This window comes from Lycium ferocissimum, chromosome 2 (assembly GCF_029784015.1).
Source record: "Lycium ferocissimum isolate CSIRO_LF1 chromosome 2, AGI_CSIRO_Lferr_CH_V1, whole genome shotgun sequence".
Classification (NCBI taxonomy): domain Eukaryota; kingdom Viridiplantae; phylum Streptophyta; class Magnoliopsida; order Solanales; family Solanaceae; genus Lycium; species Lycium ferocissimum.
In genome coordinates, this window is record NC_081343.1 from 59,567,263 (window position 1) to 59,586,277 (window position 19,015).

Sequence of the window (19,015 nt, forward strand, 5' to 3'; positions counted from 1 at the left end):
CAAACAATCTAACATCTTTCGCTGACAGTATTTATTATATTAGTATATTGAAATATTTATAATCACTAAAAAGCAAAAATATTACTAATTGTGGCGACAGATTGTCCAAATAAACGTGTTAGAAGTGCACAAAAAAAATGAATGCAATAATAAATTTGTAAGGAAAAAAATAACAATTTTCTAATGAATGTTCGCTCCAAATAAAAATCATATTTAAAGTTTGTTCTAAACAAAAACACCAACCTGAAAAGTACGTTCCAATCTCCCAAACTTACAACTAATAGTATCTCATCGACATAAATTCACTTATGAATAGGTCTTGAAAATGCAATGTACATTACTATGTGATGTACTGATGCTTAGTTAAATGGCTAATAGCTTGTCTCTCCCCCCCCCCCCCCCCCCCCCGAAAGTATTTATTTTTCTCTAAGTCCATGAAAAAAAAGTGAGGTGTTCTTCAACTTTTGGGAGAAAATAAGTGCGGGAGTTGGCTCTCTCTTTTTCTAAAAAATAGTTTTTCTTCAAGTACTTTTGAGAAAATATATTTATAACTTTGTTTGGCCAAGCTAATTTTCCCAAAATTCTTATTTTTTCAATAAGTCTTTATTTGAAAAAAAATGAGGTGTTTAGCTAACTTTTGGGAGAAAATAAGTCACGGGGGAGTAAGTGATTTTTAAAAAAAAACTTTTGCCCAAACACTTGTTTTGAAAATACTTTTGAGACAAATCAAATAATTTTTTTTAAAAGTTTGGAAAATAATTCTTTGTACAAAAGTGTTTTTTAATTAATTGAAACTGATGCTTTTCAAAAGTCATTTTTTGAAAATTTTAAAAAAAAATACTTTTGGAGTGATTTTATAATTTTGGTAAACTATGTTTTTATGTAAACAATTTTTAGTGTCAAATACTAATTCTTGCTAAAAAAAAGTGCTTTTTAAATTAATTGGTTAAACACAAACTTTTTTCGTTAAAAATGCTTTTAAGAAAAACACTTTTTAAAATAACCTGACTTTAGAAGCTTGACCAAACAGGCTATAAATGTACGTAGTTGGGTTTATTTGCAAAGTAGAAGCACTCTCATTTTGTTGGGTTCCTGAACTGTTAAGACTTTCTAGTCAAGGATAGCTCATTCCTTGTGACAAGGTCCATTATTGAACTTGCCGGTGATGTTGGCCTAAATACCAGCAATAAAAATGTATTTGAAGTACCAATTGTGATATCTACAAAAAATCAATCTTTACTAAATATGGTTATAACAGTCAAATTGTGTAACAATATAATCAAATGGTGGCCACTAAAGGCGAATACAGGATTTCATGAGGATGAGTTCACCATTGCTTTAAGATAAGATATAAATTTTTATGGGGATAGTTCACATTAAAAATATAAGGGTATCACACCCTTTTAAATTTGTAATACACAGAGGAATCCACTCCTTTCGCATTCAAAAATAAGGGAATCACACCCTTCCAAATCTATATATAATATAAAGTATCTCATCGACATACAATCACTTATGAATAGGTAGACTCTGAAAATGCAATTTACATTACTTTTATCTTTTTTTTTTTTTTAATTTTTGTGTTATTTTTCTTTTCAGCTTTCCCTTTCTTATTCATCCGTTTATGTGCTACATTAATAAGACATTATTTTTCTTTAACTGTTTCTCAAAAATCTGAAAAGTCACGCCTCTGTATTTCCCTCAAGTTTTGTGATTTTTCCTTCTTCTAAATTTATTTAGGTAATATGTTAAAAAAATCCAAAAGACACCTCAATTCATTTAAGATAAGAGATGAAACTTCCCTTTTAAATAGAATTTATTCTAGCACCCACGGTCATTTGTCCATTACTATCCCCTAATGTTACTTTCTCTTCTCAGCTCTCTTCCTCTTTATTTCATAAGTACTATTTTCTTATACAAAAAATTCTGCCTTTTTTAAATACTTCACTGGTAATCAGGGTGTTTTTATTCTTTTTCCATCCATAATTTTTCTAACGCATGTGAATTTTGAATTTTGTTTTGTATGTTTAACACATTTTTCAGTTGAAAAGAGTAAAATTTGTAATTCAATTGTTATTGTTCATTGTGGCTTTAAATTTTTTGTACTTTACAATGATATTCTTTGTTGGAACTATTGTGCATTAAAACTGTGTTTGAAGCATTTTTCTGCTTGAATTGTGATGGTCATGTTATGACTTTATGATCGTTTTCTTTCTCCTTTTTGAGTTCACTGATTTTGGTTGTTTTTCCCCTTCTTTTTGTTTTACAGTTTATGAATTTATGATGTTTCCTTTCTCCTTTTTTTATTTCATTGATTTTGGTTGTGTAGTTGGAACTATTGTGCTCTAAAACTGTGTTTGTATCATTTTTTTTTTTGCTTGAATTTTGTTGGACGTGTTCTAACTTTATGATTGTTTTCTTTCTACTTTTTTGATTTCACTAATTTTGGTTGTGTGGTTTTTTTTTCCAGATTATTTAAGTTTATGACATTTACTTTCTCCTTTTTTTGATTTAATTTATTTTGGTTGTGTTTTTTGGCAGGTTGATTAGTGTACATAACTGCATCTGGATTATTTGTTATGAGGATATTATTAAGTCTTTTTAATTTGTGTTCTGTGGAGCAATTATGATTTAGAAAACGATTAAAATCTATCATAAGGAATGATAATTGATACATCGTTACCTTTTAAACAAAGTTTTGCTTGATGAAACAAAAGTCTTCGCCTACAAATTCTATTTCACGCCGAAAAAAACATTTTTCTTTATACCTAAACAATATATAAGTAATAATAAAAAAATTGAAGAATATTTTACTATGAATTCTGGATAATTTGTTGCACCTTTGTGGAGAATTTCTTTTTTGCCTTTTTGTTTATTAAAAGTGTGCGGAGTGGTATAAGAAGGAAAAAAAAAAGGATTGTGAAGAAAAAAAAAAAAAAAAAAAAGGATCTAAAGTATGTAATTATCATGCATCTTCTGATAAAATTTGTTAATTGTATACTTATGTAACAATATTTATATTATATAACTCAAACCTATTTTGTGGTTCTAAAATTAAAAAAGAGGGATCTAAAATTTTGTGGTTCTAAAATTAAAAAGAAGGATCTAAAGTATGTAATTATCAGTCATCTTCTGATAAAATTTGATAATTGTATACTTATGTAACAATATTTGCCGTACCAATATTATGTAACGTAAACCTATTCTATGGTTCTTATAAAATTGAAATAAAAGAGGGGTTATTGGCTAAAATTAGTAGAAGCAAAAATGTCTTTGTATGAAGGGAGTGTTGAAATGGTAAAAGAGGCTATTTGAATAAAGAAATGTATTTTTTAGATCTAACGACAAATTAGCTGGAAGGAAAAGAAAAAAAATTGATTATTTCAGAAGGGATAACAAACTTAAAGATCAAATAAAAGGAAGAAATAAACAAGAAGAGAAGAGGAAAAGGAAATGAAGAATCATGTACGGTGAGGGGAAAGAAAAAGAAAATAAAGAATAAAACTAGAATTTGGATCTAGCAAAAAGGTAACATTTAAAGTGAAAACATTATAAGTCAAAAAAAAAAAAAAAAAAAAAAAGTTGGTGTAGCCCAAATTATTTTTTTTGGCATAAGTTGTTTTCTCTTCCTCTTAGATAATTTTAAAGCCAATAAGTAAATTATTTTTTCTTATTTTTAGCACAAATGGCTTTTTTTAAATAAACAACACTCAAAAAAATTTGAAAACGTTTTTAAGCAACTTATAAGCCAATCCAAACGGGCTCTAACCCTACAACAGTCGATTGAAATACAAAAATTACTGCTTATAAACATATGTGTATAGAAAATTTACCGTCTAATAAAAGAAAGAAAATCAAATAAATGCTAAACGCACACCAAATATTATTTACTCAAATGCTTATAGAATTATAAAAGAAAACGAAAGTACTCTTTAGAAATAATAAGCAAATATGTTTACTATAATATCAAAAATATATGATTCTAAAGTTTCTAAAAGCAAATAATGGCATTCTAAAATTAGTATATTTAAATGATTTTCTTTGTAAATTATATTCTCCTAAAATATGGAGAAAACTAAGAAAAACAATAATATAAAAATAAAATTGAAACTAACTATTTCTTACCTATAGAAATAAATATATATTTAATTATAAGTGACTATTAAATGATCGAAAGAAAATTTATGAGTGTTCGGTAAATAGGTGGAGGCTTCTTTTTTAAATGTTTTCTTTATTTTTTTCCCTTCTATTCAGGGAAATTTGGGTTAGAGCTTTTGAAAAGTGTCACCAAATCTCTTCTAAACACATTTGATAGAATTTTAGAAATATGGACGCGATATCATTATTGTCAATCAACATAATCTTTCAAAATTTTAAAAACTTTCTTATACAAAAGAGGATATAGGCAACAATTTTTATGTTTTTCTTGCCTAAATTATTGTTAGCGTCATATCAAAAGAGATGATTTTTATAGATGAGATTAATAATTCTCATGCTTCTTCTTCTTTCTTCCAGGTTAAATTTAACTGAAAAACTACTGCATAAATCTACTGACATTTTCTTTCAGAAAATAACCGCGCGAAGCGCGGTCAAATTCACTAGTTTGTAATAAAATAGAGGAATCACACGCCTTTCGCATTAAAAAAATAAGGAAATCACACGCTTCCAAATTTATAATAAAATAGAGGAATCACACTCCTTTTGCATTCAAATATAAGGGAATCACACCCCTTTCGCATTCAAAATTATAGAGAAGTGTTCATTACCGTCTATCGAGCTTGACATTTAGTGCAAATACGATCCAAGATGTCCAAAACTTTTCGGCCGCAGTGCAAATGATACTTCTCCTCTGAAACAAAATGATGACTCCAACAAAAAAATGAAAATTTGTCAAATTCCTTAAAACCCATAAACCCTAAAATTCAAAAGAACCAAGAAAATAAGCTTTCAAAAGTCAAAACCCATAAACCCCAAAATTCAAAAACTAAAAAAAACCAATAAAAAAAAAACCCAAATTCAAAAATCAATAAAAAGACCAAAAGGGTGTTCGAAATTCGAATTCAAGACATGACACCTTGTTGATAGATATTTTGTTTTGGGATTAGAGAATAATATTACAATAGAGAATAAATACGGGAATGGAGAATAGATTTTGCCTTTTGAAACTTGGGGCTTTAATTTTACTTGATGGATTTTGGTGGGTTTTGTTACATCCCGTATTTTGAAAAGACGAGGTTAATACGAAAAGTTAGGGTTAAGACCATTCGGATACGAAGTCGAGACGTGTGACTTTCGATTTATTGTAAGACCTAAGTATGTATGATGTTATTGGTATGGAAACATTTAAGAAAGTTCGGGACCAAAGGTGGAATTTGTGGAAGATGTCAATTATTGAAAGAAATTGAGGAAACAAAAGGAGCCATGTGGCTAAACTCTTGGAGTGGGCCATGGCCATGGTTGGCCATTAGTTGTAATAAAGGATGACTCAAAGGGACCATTCTTCATCATTTTCATCACCTAGAAAAATCAAGAACCTTTGAGAGCACAAAAAACCTCCCATTCGGCCATAGTTCCAAAAAAAATCAAGACCAAGATTGAGGAAAATTATTTCTTCTAAGCAAATCTACTAATTGGAGGTGCTTGATAACGTGGAGTTGTTGTTTCAAGCGTTGGATCGTTCGTTTTCATCCTTGGCCAACTTTGGACAAATTGAAGGGTTGTGAAGAAAGGTAAATTCTAACCTTGTTTTATGAGTTATGGAAGGTTTATGTGTGTTGTTGTATGTTGATATGGATGAAATTCATGAGATATGGCAAGTTGAAGTTTAGTAGTGCATATAGGGTTTAATGTGTGTGTATGTTGTGTTGGAAGCAATGAAATAATTCTAGTTTGCATGTTTTGATTGTTGTAATGTGAAGAAAAGAATGAAATTATTCTTATGTGTGTAGGGTTGGTGTTGGCCGAATGTGGCCTTCATGTGTGCCAAGAAATGAATCAAATTTCTTAAAGTTTTGGTTGTTGTTGTTATGTGGATTTTATGTTGGAAATAAGAGTTTAATGGTTCAAATTGGTATTGTAAGTGTTAGGGGCTGATTTGGAAGGTTTGGTGCATTTAGTGTAATTTTTTATGTTTATGGAAATGGCATGGTTGGAGTATAGATTGTTGGAGTAAATCATGATTTGAAACCAAGAAATGTGTTAGAGTTGAGGTTCTCGGGTTTGGGGACCATTTCGGGTGGATTGGAGTATTTGTTGGGTTGTTGGAAATATTGTATGAATTATTTAAAGAGTTCTTGAATGTTGATTGAGTGGTTTTGGATTGATAATTGGATATGCGTTAGTTTGATTACATATTGGTTTGTAAGTATGTAATTGTAGTAAGCATAATTGGAATGTTGTTGGAATGTGTGGAGAAGAATCTTTAGTGTTCAAATATGTTTGAATTGATTATGGATATTATTGGAATGATTGTTGGTGTTGTTGTGTTGTTGAATTTGGCGAGTTGAATTCTCGGGGAAAAACAATTATAAAATAAAATTTTCCGTAGGATTATGTGTTAGTTGGAGATGAATTTCTAAATGCTTGGTTGACGTTGGTATTTATTAATGTCATGTAGATCTTGGAGAGTTCGAGATATAAGTTTGATTTGGATTACCGTTGTGTGCAAGCGAGGTATGTAAAAACTCTTTTTCTTTTATTTGTCTCTTCAATTAGGCTACGATACTAGCCTCGAGAAATTCCGTTCTCATAATCCGAGCATGTCTATGATTCGCGTTTGTCTTTTGGTACTCGTATGTTGATGTGAGAAAATATTGGTTTTGATGTTGTTGGAAAAATTGATTTTAAAGTTGCATAAAAACTTGGTTTTCAAAAGAGTTCTATTCTTAACGATGTTGAAACTACGAACGCTCATAACTTTCGGCAAGGGCTCGGATTGCCTCGATATCGTCGTGAGAGGTTGTATGACGTGTGATGAGTATGTTTTCCATAGGCGGGCCCGGCTCGGGTTGACACTCGTCCGTGGGTCCCGCGACCTTCCTTTGTACTTTTCTGATGACGTTTGAGAGAGTTTGGTACGACGATTTTCCCGATTCCCAATACGGTCATTTTACTTACTTTTTGAACCTATGATAATGATTTTATGCATATGGTTACTCGACATTTGCGGTTTGTTGGTACATCGTTCGCCGGTTTCGGCGGTTTTGTTGTCGTGCGCACTATGATATATTCGGTGTTATCTGCCGTGTTACGGTTCCGAGACCTCGCCAAAGGGCACGGGTTCCGTTTATGGAGTTATCTTTGATAGCTTATGATGTCGTGATGATGTGTTGCGTTCGGGGTTGTACGGAGATTTGAAACCTTCGGTGTTATCTTGTGTTGTGGCGCCATAGACGGGCGGGCGACCATATTTTCTGTCTCTTTGCATGTTTTCTATTTTGAAAATAAACATTTGGCATTTTGGAAATGTACTTACTTTCGGCCTCGTTTCGAGTGTGACTCGATTATTTACTATCCCCTTTGCATCTCGGTACATATTTCGTGCGAAACAAAAATGTTTCATGCCTCCAACAACGAATTTGGCGACCCGCCGGTCCCAGAGACCTATCTTGTGTTGGAGTGCTCCTTTTATCCGGAGCCTATATTTTGGTATATAAAAAGCATATATGTGTGTGTGGGGGTACGGCGGGGCCTAAGTCATATGATTTGTTGGTTTGTTTAAAATATGTATATGTGGGTTGTGTGCCTAAAATGACCAAAAGGTGTGTTTGTATATTATAAGTGCGCCGTCGGATAGCCTTATCGGCTTTCGATATATGTATATATATGTGGTTGAGTTTGAGATGTGTTATTAGCGTTTGATATTTGTATCGGCATAAGGAGTTGTGTGACTCGGGTTTGACGAATGCGTTTGGGTGCCCAACTCGGGCACTAGTCACGGCTTTACGGGGTTGGGTCGTGACAGGTTTATTGCTGGCTTGCAGCTTAGCTATCAACTATGGGTTTCTAAGTTCCTTGATTGTCATGACTCATGAGTTCATCGTTGCAGTGTAGCCATGAATTTTTCTTTTTATTATTTTTTTATATACTTTTTGGGACTTGGTATAATTAGAAATAAAGGAAAGAAAAGTATATGATGCAATATGAAGTAAAAATACTTTTTTACTTGAGTAATAATATTATAATTAGAAATAAAGGAAAGAAAAGTATATGATGCAATATGAAGCAAAAATACTTTTTTACTTGAGTAATAATATAAAAAGGAAATAGGGATCTAGTAGCTCAGTTGGTTGACTACCTGAACTTTCACCTTATTGGTGAGGATTCGAATCCCCACATTGTAATCCCCTTCCCCATTTCCTCTTCCCCTACCCCATGTAATAAAAACAATTAAAAAAAAAAAAAAGGAAGGTAAAAAGGTAGCTTTAGAAAATAATAGCAAAAATTAAAAAAGCTACCCAAGTTGGGGATTGAGCCCATGACCTTGAGAATACAAATATAACCTTTGACCAGTGCTCCACTCAGCCTATTATGATCATGTGTTCACTTAGTTACTATTAGATATATTTTCAAAATTATACACATAATATATCGAGATTAGTTGAGTGATCATGTATTCACGTGACCCAAAATTTATACACAAATTCGCCCTTGGTGGCCCCGCCAAATAGCAATATGTAAAGTACTCTCACCCTTCTGATTTTGGTTACATAACAAATCTTTTTAAGTTTTTACTATCAAACCACATGAAAAAACAACTGCATTATGAGATATCAACTACAATCAAACCTCTCTATAACAACATCATTGGGTCCGAAATTATGTAGCTGTTATAGAAAATTGTTGTTATACATCTATAACAACATTTGTCATTTAAATAATAGTTGGCTGTTACAGGCAAAAAAGATGCATAAAATCTATTTTTTTATTTTTTAATGTTGTAAAAAAATAACAAATTATTTAAATTTTAAATCTCAAAGATACGAATGCTTCACTAACTAAACATTAAGGAAAGTTAATACAATTTCAATAGATTCATAACTGAATGTATAAAGTTTTAAGCTCTAAGACACATATTTTAAATCTATAGTACTTGAAAATTAAATTCTTTCAAGATTGATGGGGGATATTTTATTGTAGCTTGTATCGCAGAATCCAATCTCTTAATGGTGATATAACGCTTGAATTTACGAAGATTTGCATCTAAACCTTCAGCAAACGGGTATCCAATTACTTTCCCTTGAATGGAATCTAAGAGTTGAACTGTTGAATCTTATAACTCAGTCCAAGTAACAATAGGCTGAGGTTGTTCGTCAGCACTTTCATTGTCGTCTTCGGCTTCCATATTCTCTTGTTCTTCCACTCCAATGACATGGGAAATAATCTCTTCATCAGTGAAAGCTTCAATGATAGGAAGTGTTTCATCAAACTCCACATATGTATTCATATGTAGTAATTTGTCATAACTATAGTATAATAAGATATCAAATTAAATATTTGGTCAAAATCTATATTATTTATTATTGTTAATCATAGATATTCTATTTTTATAAAGATGGTTAATAATTACATTACTAAAAAAAGCAGATAGCTGTTATATGGGGAGTGGTTTTACAAGAGTGTACTGTTATAAAGTTGGATGTTCTTTGTTTTAGGTAAAATGGTGTTATAGAGAAGTAAAATATAACATAAAAAATTGGTTTAAAAAATTCTTAGTTGTTATAGAGAGGAGCTGCCATACACAGATCTTAGTTATAAAGAGGTCTGACTGTATTATGAGCCTTAAAGGATTGGTTGACATCTAATACGTAGACTTACCTTTATCCAAAGCTTTATTAGCATCTCATACTGAGACCTTTTCTAGGGACCTAAAATAACAAATTCCCTTCTATAAGCTTACTAGCTAAAACTTTCTCTAATCTTGGCTGTTGGCAAATATACCAGTAGTAAGTTAGAGTATCTTCAACTTTCTTTTATAGGCAATTTACCTTTGCAGAGCCCTATCAATCTTCTCTATGAGTCACAAAAAATATTTAATCATTGCTGACGCTGTCTAGCAACCAGCATAGAAACTATAATGCTATAACTTACTAAACATGTTATAACACTCATATATTCCTACTTTTGAACAATAATGTAGCTTAGAGTATTTGAAAGTGTATTTCTTTAAATTTTTCAACTGAAAAACTACTATTGAAGATCGGCCAAGCACACCTATGAACAATATCAAAAGTTTGAAAGATATATCAAAACTGATAGATTGCCACATAATGAGCAAAAGTGGTTAAGTATATCTATGAATAACAGAGACACAATTCTTCTCAATTTAGTCATTGGTATGAGGTCATTTGCAAAATGTTAAATATGAAAGCATTGGAACAGACCTAGATATTCTAGTTTTTGAAGTGAATAGACTAATGGTCAGTTAAATTTAATTGGATCTTCTTCCTTTCCTTGCTTTGCATACTAGCTGAACTTAAGCGTATTGCTAAAACAAACATCAATATATAAAAGGAGATCTCATACTGAAAAATTGTTTATGTTGAAACATGACTTTATCAACATCATTTATAATTTACACCAAAGAAGAACCAAATAAGGACCGAAAGAATTCCAAAATAACACAGAGATCGATGCATGCACTCGATTCACAATCTGTAAGATAGGACCTATTCATAATGTTAAGCCATGGAAAGATTAAGTTAAATATATTTTATTTCATGATCATTAACTGGCAACACGTTATTTGGTTTAAGTTTATTCAGTAACTATTATTGAATGAATTATATTGGCGCAAGAAACAAAAAATAATACTATGGGTGGAAGTAAGAACTTCACTGACAGAAATTTCCCTTCACTTTTAAAAATAAAGCACCAATAAAACTCGGAACATACTAAATTGGTCGAATATCCGTGAATTGAAACTTTTACGATCAAGAGGAAAAGTGAAATAGGACGATGATTGTTTGGATTGGGTAAGAAAAGTGAAGAAAGACGATGATTGTTCGTGTGTTTGTGAAGGAATAGTAAAGGACCGAATATGCAGCCGTTGATCGAGCAGATGAACAGTGAGGAACAAAAGCCACGAGAGAATTGATTTTCAAAGACAATGAAACTAAACAGTGCAACTCTTTACCAAGAGTAGCTATGCCTAAAGATGTGACCATTGGGCTGTTGCCTAGCGTTGCTTTTTCTATAATAGGTATATTTAGGTTTTAGGAGGGTATTTTTGTAATTTAACTTTTAAGTTAGGGATTTCCTGCTTTTTATACAGTGTATATATATATATATATATGAGCAGAACTTAATTACACGTGTTGTTTATATGTTCACAACAAACGTGCAAAATTTGATACTATTTTCATTCGAAATATCTTGTTAAATTGTCTATAAGTTCTAGACTAGACTGATAAAAACTAGCGTATATTGTTTAATCATTCATATTTGACGAATGGAAAAAACTTAATACTATTTTCATCCAATTTATCTTCTTAAAATGTCACAAGTTTTGTTAAATTATTGGCAAATAGTTTACTGTAGTTCAATTATTCATATCTTTGATTATATTCCTTTCTATTCTTGCTAATGAAGATTACCAAGTTAATTATAGGATCTTCAGTTCATTGCCTATGCTTAACTAATATTTTAAATCCAAAATTTAAAGGTTGATTTCTCATATGGTCATTTAATTAGCTAATAGTTATTATCTCAGTAAGTTATATTTTTTTAATTCTAATTTTCTTCAATAACAAAAGTGTGTAAAATAATAACTATTTAGTTGAGTGGTTATATATGAGAAAATCTAATTACCAAGTTTAAAATGTTTTTATCAGTAAGAGAAGCTTCAAGCTAAGGTCATGGAAATTCAAAACGAAAAGAAGGTGCATATAGCTAGTAGAGTCTTTTGCTTATTAATTGATTTACATTAACAGAAGAGAACTCCATGCGATTAAGTTTTTTGCATCAAGTTCACGGTCTAGAAGAGCGCAACTAAGCATCAACTCTTGTACTTCCTTTTTTTAGCAAAGCGAGGAAGGAGGTCTCCCACAATAAATTGTCAGGCAATATTTATTTATGACAAAATTCAAACAGCAAAGTCAGCTGTTTTCTTATTCGGTAGGGAGTTGCAATTTGAGCTCGTGGATTCTCGAAAGACCAAAACAAATTCTCGTTACTTCTATGTAATTAGCTTGTGTGGCACTCGCCAGCACTTCCAAAAAATAGCCACGGAATCGGTGCATTACTTTGAAGTTTGTAGTTTGTATTTCTTGCTTTTCCTGTGCTTGTCTCATATTGTCCATCTAGGATTCTCTCACTTTTTCGGCTTTTGTCTTTTTGAGTTTTGACACGACACTTTTTTAGTGGTTAAGATAGCATAAGGAATCAAATAGAACAGATCAATGTATAGAAATTTGGAGTATCCGTTTACTCTGTGAAATCTTTGATTATTTATCCTATTAGTTGGGATATTTGTAATTATTGGGATGTAAGTTTGGCAGCCGTGTAGAGTTCCGGTATTTAACGTAGAGTTCCCGTATTTAACTTTTTGTAATATGTTCAAGTACCCTATGATAAGGTATATCTCCATTATTTTGATATGGATCTAGATTTATATTTTGGGGACCAGGAATAAAAATTAAAGTAGATTCAACTGTGGGGACCTAATTAAAGATTCTTGGCTTTATACTAGTGGTGGTGGAGCAGGTCACTAGAATAGTTGTTAGGGTCAAGGATACAGTGAATAAGAGTGCTTATATTACATGATAAATTGGATGTATATCCTACTAGTATTGCGCTACATTATTAACACTTATAATATGCAGTGCTCAAATAAATTAATTTTTTATATGGTTTTTGCTAGAAGATAAAAAATCAAGAAAACCATAGCAATGCCAAAATTGTTTGATTTGACATGGTAATTATCTTTGGAACGGCTTCAATAAAGTCTTGGAGCCCATCAATTGCAGTGTTGAATAAATTAATTTATCGGTTTATCAACCAAAGCTGGCTATCCATATAGAAGCCACCAGTTAAGAGATGCACATGAAATTGATCAAGTGATAAGGCCCCCTAATTAATTAAATCTAATTGGATTTCCAACTAATTGCCGCTTTAAATCAATGACATTTGGCTAGATTATATGAGTATGATTTAAGACTCGTTGACCAATTGCAAATAAAGATCCCCGCTGGACTTGTTCGCTTCATTCACATTGATCAAAAGTTAAAGCACAAGTTGAGACGCCGACATACCATGCACTATTTTTAATCAAATGCGAATTTAAAATAAATTTTATGGATTCAACTGAACTTATTGTCTTGGACCCAAAATATATATATATATATTATGCAAGAAAATTTAATATGTATACGTATAATAATGTTATGTTCATTCTGAACCCACTAACTCCAAATTCTAATTTCACTTTTTATTTCTAGCATTAAATGGTTCTTTGACCAGCATTTCTATTAGGCTCGTTTATTAAAAGGTGTTCTTGTAGATTAACTATATGTAAGTACAAATAAAATATTCAGCGAAAGCTTTAATCTTACGAGGAAATACTTTAAGAAGCTTTAATTTCGACATAATCTATGAGCACATCTACGAACAAAACAAAATTATGATTTTTCGTCAAAGACATGTACAGCATGTCGTAGGTTGTTAATATATCGCGTCCACATATCTGAATATTTCATCATTAATCACGGAAATGTCATTAGCTGATAGCTCTACTTTTTGGACTGCAATAAGAGGATAAGTCTCCAGATTCCCACTAGATGAAGAAAGTAGGGACCCCCCAGATAAGTTTTGCCACATGGTTCCACCACGTCACCACCATGGTTTTTAACCCGTGGCTTATTTGTACAAGCTGCACGTACAGATCAACATATTGCTAAGCTGCTTCCCCCTATATATTCTTATTACACCGTCTTGGTTACTTGCTGTCCATACTAGTATTCTCTAACGTTGCCAAAACTAATCCAGAGTACTTGCTCAATCATTTGTGCAACAGAAATGGGTTTTCTAGATCATCTTTCTGAGCTCTTCGAATTCCATCGAGGCACCAGCAAAAGGAGGCTCAGTAAACTAAGGAAAAATGAACTTGAGGTATGTATGCTCATAAATACATGCATGCTTTAATTCCATATATACTACTCAACTGTTGCCTGTTTGATCAAGTTTTTGGAAAGTAAAAGATGCTTGTTTTAGAGATGATCAAACTTTTATTAGTGATTTTGGATAGTAACATGCACAAGCTGAAAAAAGTATGTTACTTCTCAAAAGTACTTTTTGATGGAGAAGTTGAAAAAAGTATGATGCTTCTCATAAATACTTTTTGCAAATTTGCTCAAACATAAATTATTACTTTAATATAAATAAAAGTGTTTTTTCAATTGATTAGTCATAACTCAAACTTTTAATCTCCAAAAGTTCTTTTTTCTCGAAAAATACTTCTGATGAAAACATTTTTCAAAGCAAATTTGGAAAGTTTGGCCAAACAGTACATAGAATACTTAATCTTACTTCCTCTGATATATTAAATTTGTAGATAGTGGAGATAAGAGTGAAAATGGACTGCGAAGGATGTATAAGGAGGGTGAGGAAGTCGGTAGAAGGGATGAAAGGAGTAACGAAAGTAGAAGTGGAACCAAAACAGCACAAGCTAACAGTAACTGGTTATGTGGATCCAGATAAAGTGTTGCGACGAGTAAGACATCGTACAGGAAAGAAGGCTGAGTTCTGGCCATACGTTCCTTACGATCTGGTGGATCATCCTTACGTACGTGGTGTTTATGATAAGAAAGCTCCAGCAGGATACGTTCGCAACGCCTATGATAACCCGCAGACTGCAAGCCTTGCGAGGGCGAGCTCTACTGAGATCAACTATATTACTGCGTTCAGTGATGAAAATCCACAGTCATGCATGATTATGTGAGAAACATGTCCAGTGGCTTGGTTCATTTCGAGCTCTAACGAGAAGTACTGGCAGATACAAATTAAAAGTTGGTGCTTAGAGACTTCTGGATCCTGACCCCCTGAAGAGAGTGATGCATGCAATAAATTAACTAGTCGATGTAACTTGTAATTATTAAGGTTGTTAATTAAGGTAACTTATTTTAATTTGTATGTGTATTAAATACGATGACAGTCAGCAGTTGTATCATATTATATAAGTTTGAAGTTATACATGGTTCACCACTTGAATGAACCTGTATTGATCAATTTATTCATGAGTATTGAGTTATTAATTGTCAAACTAATCCTAATATATTCGATTTCTCTCTCATGGGAACCTGGGTTGCGTTGCAAATTACATACTACTACTAATTTAGTTTGGGCGCTACATGGGAATAACGAAAATAAATCTAATAAAGATGATATATTATGCTTTAAATTTCTAATTTCATACATAATGACCAGCTAATAAATTATGATATATTATACTTTAAAGGCAAAAACAGCCAAAAGAGGAAAATAATTTCAACTCGTGCAATTTAAATGACAAACTGGCAACTTGTTCAGATCAAGGAACACTAAAGAGATTAAGGCCGTTTGGATGGGCTTAAAAACGAAAGGAATTTTGGAGTTGGAGTTGCAACTTATTTTTTTTGGCTTATAAGTTGTTTTATAATAAGTTTTTGAAATTATATCAATTTTTTTGTGAAATATAATTATAAAAAAATAAAAAAGTAAAATAAAATATTGGTGAGATAAAAATTGTGCCTTTTCAAGGAATTGTTCATTCAGTGGAAGACATGAAAGTCCAATCAGCTTATGCAATTTAAGTGAAAAACTGGCAACTTGTTCAGAAGTATCACTTTCCATTTGAGTTGGCATGTGTTAAGCTATACATATGTTTGTTGCCAACTAGAAAAGGTAAAGCCGGCCGTGCAATGCACGGGCCCCATTACATTCTCAAAAGTAAAAGTTTCATGCTTAATTTTTTGTTAATAGGGCGATATTTTGCCCTTTTTCTTCTTTACTAACTATTTTAACATGAAGAAATCAGATAGCATTTATGGATAAAAAAAACTTGGAAAATAATAAAATTACCTACTTAATAACAATAAAATATGGTTGAATTTTGAAACAATAACATAAAATTTAAGAACTTTAAATAATTAGATTGTAAACAGTGATGTAGTTACCATTTTAAGAAATAAAATTTAGTTATTCAGCAGCAAATAATAAGCGATTATATCATGGTTCATGTATTTTCATTTGATTTACAATTGAACGTCGTCTTTAGTCAAATCTCTTTATAATGATGTCATTTGTCTCAATATTTTTTGGCTCAATAATGAAATATTATTATATAAAACTCTTTAATACTCAATGCATAACAAAAAACTAAAATGAAAAAAAAAAAATTGTCATTCCTCAATTTAATTTTGGGAATCCTCGCCGGGATAGAACGATACTTGCCAAAACTTCCGTTTCTGTTAATTAAAGAAGCAATTGTTAAAGTAGATTTCACCAAAGACCGTTGGTCCTGTCTTCTTTTACCTTTTGAATACCTAACATATTATTATATAAAACTAACACTTCAAAAAAAAAAAAAAATTTTCGGCTATTTACTTTTGCTTTACTCGATTCTACTCTTTTTTAACTTTTTGAATCTTTTTTTTTTTTTTTAACGTTGTATCCTTTTCTTGATACAGCCTAACATAAATAGAGTGGAAAAATAATTTTCTCAATTTAAGCTTGTATTTTTATTAAAAACTATAAGTTACAATTATAATTCATTTTCCTTTGTTTCCTTTTCTAACACAATGTATGTTGTGATAAATTTTAAATCCGAAATTGAGCTCAACGGTAAATTGAACAAAATTTTGCTTAAAATAAATAAAATGTTGATGAAGTACTTTTATTTCAAGACAATAAACCCTTTTTTTGTGTCGAAAAATATGTTTACTTTTGATATGCAAAAGCAATTTTAACTTCAAGATTTCTCATTTATCTTGAAAGATATAATTTATAGCCACACAAATATATATGACGGTATTTAAATCACAAGTTTGAAGTGATTTTCTTTTTTAAGCTTTGTGTCTAGTAAAAAATGATGTCATAGAGAGAATACCAAAATTACGAAATTGAATGTGTTGTAATTTTATAATATTACTTGTCCTACCAATTTAAAACATTAATACACAATTCTTAATTCAAATACTTACATGTAGAAAACTACATTAATCTTAATGAATGTAACATGGTATCAATTGAAATCTAACATCTAACATTATGATATATGTGATAATAATCAAACAAAAACCACAAACTTTTCAAGATAATTAGCACAAGGCTAAATGGCCACGTGGCTATGAAAGAGAAAAGTAAAAAAGAAGTGGTAATAAAGGCCGCAACATGGAAGTGATGACATGATGACATAATATAAGGGCAATTTGGTGAAGACACATAAAAGTTTCTTCAACAGTAGCAGTGTCTTTTTTTTCTTCGGAAAAGGCTCAAATATGTCTATCAATTCTTGAAAAAATGGGCCATTTACTTTATGCAAATGCAATTTTAACTTAGTTTACTCATTCCTCTTTTAATAGAAAATATCATTTTTTCTTGATACAGATTTATTTTTTAAATAAGTGGAAAATGATTTCATCTGTTTGTTGTATTTTCATTAAAAAGTCATGGTTTTACAATACCATATATGACATGGTTCTAACTAGATTATGGTTGTGGATGGGTAAGGTGTATACATCGGATTTTTTATTAATTTGGTATGAAATTAAAAACTGGTTTAATTAAACAAAATTTTGCTTAAAATAAATAAAATTTTCATGATACATATGTGATATTATAAAACCACAAACTTTAATGAAAAATAACGTGGATGAGTCATTTTGAAAGAGAATAATAAAAAAAGCAATTTTAACTTGATGAGATTTTCATTTTATCAGCTTGGAAGTTCGATGACATAAATGGGCAATTTGGCGTAAAACACATAAATTTTCAGTTGAATTCTTTTTTATTTTTTTTTTGCCTATCATTTTATGTCGTTTTTAGTGAAAATGATCGGACTGCCCTCCAAATCCCAAGCAGCATGTTGACTTGGTGCCTACTAACTCCCTCTCATTAGATAGTAAAAAGGGTACTTACGTGTAGAAAAACCACATTAATCTTAATGAATGTAACATGGTATCAATTGAAATCTAACATTATGATTTATGTGATAATAATCAAACAGAAACCACAAACTTTACAAGATAATTAGCACAAGGCCAAATTGCCACGTGGCTATGAAAGAGAAAAGTAAAAAAGAAGTGATCTAAAGGCTGCAACTTGGAAGTGATGACATGATGACATAATATAAGGGCAATTTGGTGGAGACACATAAAAGTTTCTTAGCAGCAACAGTAATTTTCTTTTCAGCCAATCATTTTATGTCATTTTAGAGAAAATGACCAGACTGCCCTCCAAATCCCAAGCAAGCATGTTGATCTACTGCCTGCTAACTCCCTCTTAATAGATACTCCCTCCGTCCCATTATAAGTGTTCACTTTAATTAAAAATATGCATTTTAAGAAATTAATAATATAATATGCTAAATTATTCCTATATAATAAAAATAAATTATCTTTTTCTCTTGATTAGAGCATTTGACATTGGAAATTCAATTTTTTTGATCAGAACGTCAAAAGTAGTATTCGCTTAACGTTGAAGATCCATTGATTTGATCGATTAAGTATCTATGTGGTTTTCCAATCATCATTTAGATATTACTTTAACTTGTTATTTTTTGTCTAAGAGTAGAGTTGGAAAAAGCTGAGTGCAAATTATATCTTGGTTTTGGAAAATATAATTATTGTGGAATAATTTTTTTAGGTATTTTAATTGACTTATTATTTGACGGAGGGAATACTAGTAGAATGTCACCCTGAGCTAGAATCAACTTGATAAGGTTCATAACTGCATTATTTATGATTTTTTCATTTATAGATAAGCGACAACAGAATTATCTTTTCAGGCATAGTTTGTATTAGAATACAAATTATATTTACGT

The 19,015-nt window shown here is 31.1% G+C and overlaps 1 protein-coding gene across 1 annotated transcript; it reads left to right on the forward strand.

The window, feature by feature from the left end:
• Positions 1-13,885: 13,885 nt before the first annotated feature.
• On the forward strand, positions 13,886-15,224 carry LOC132048270 (heavy metal-associated isoprenylated plant protein 26). The gene is made up of 2 exons (XM_059439174.1): positions 13,886-14,106; positions 14,549-15,224. The coding sequence occupies exons 1-2, from the start codon at positions 14,014-14,016 to the stop codon at positions 14,933-14,935; spliced, it is 480 nt and encodes a 159-aa protein (XP_059295157.1). The 5' UTR covers positions 13,886-14,013; the 3' UTR covers positions 14,936-15,224.
• The last annotated feature ends 3,791 nt before the right edge of the window (positions 15,225-19,015 follow it).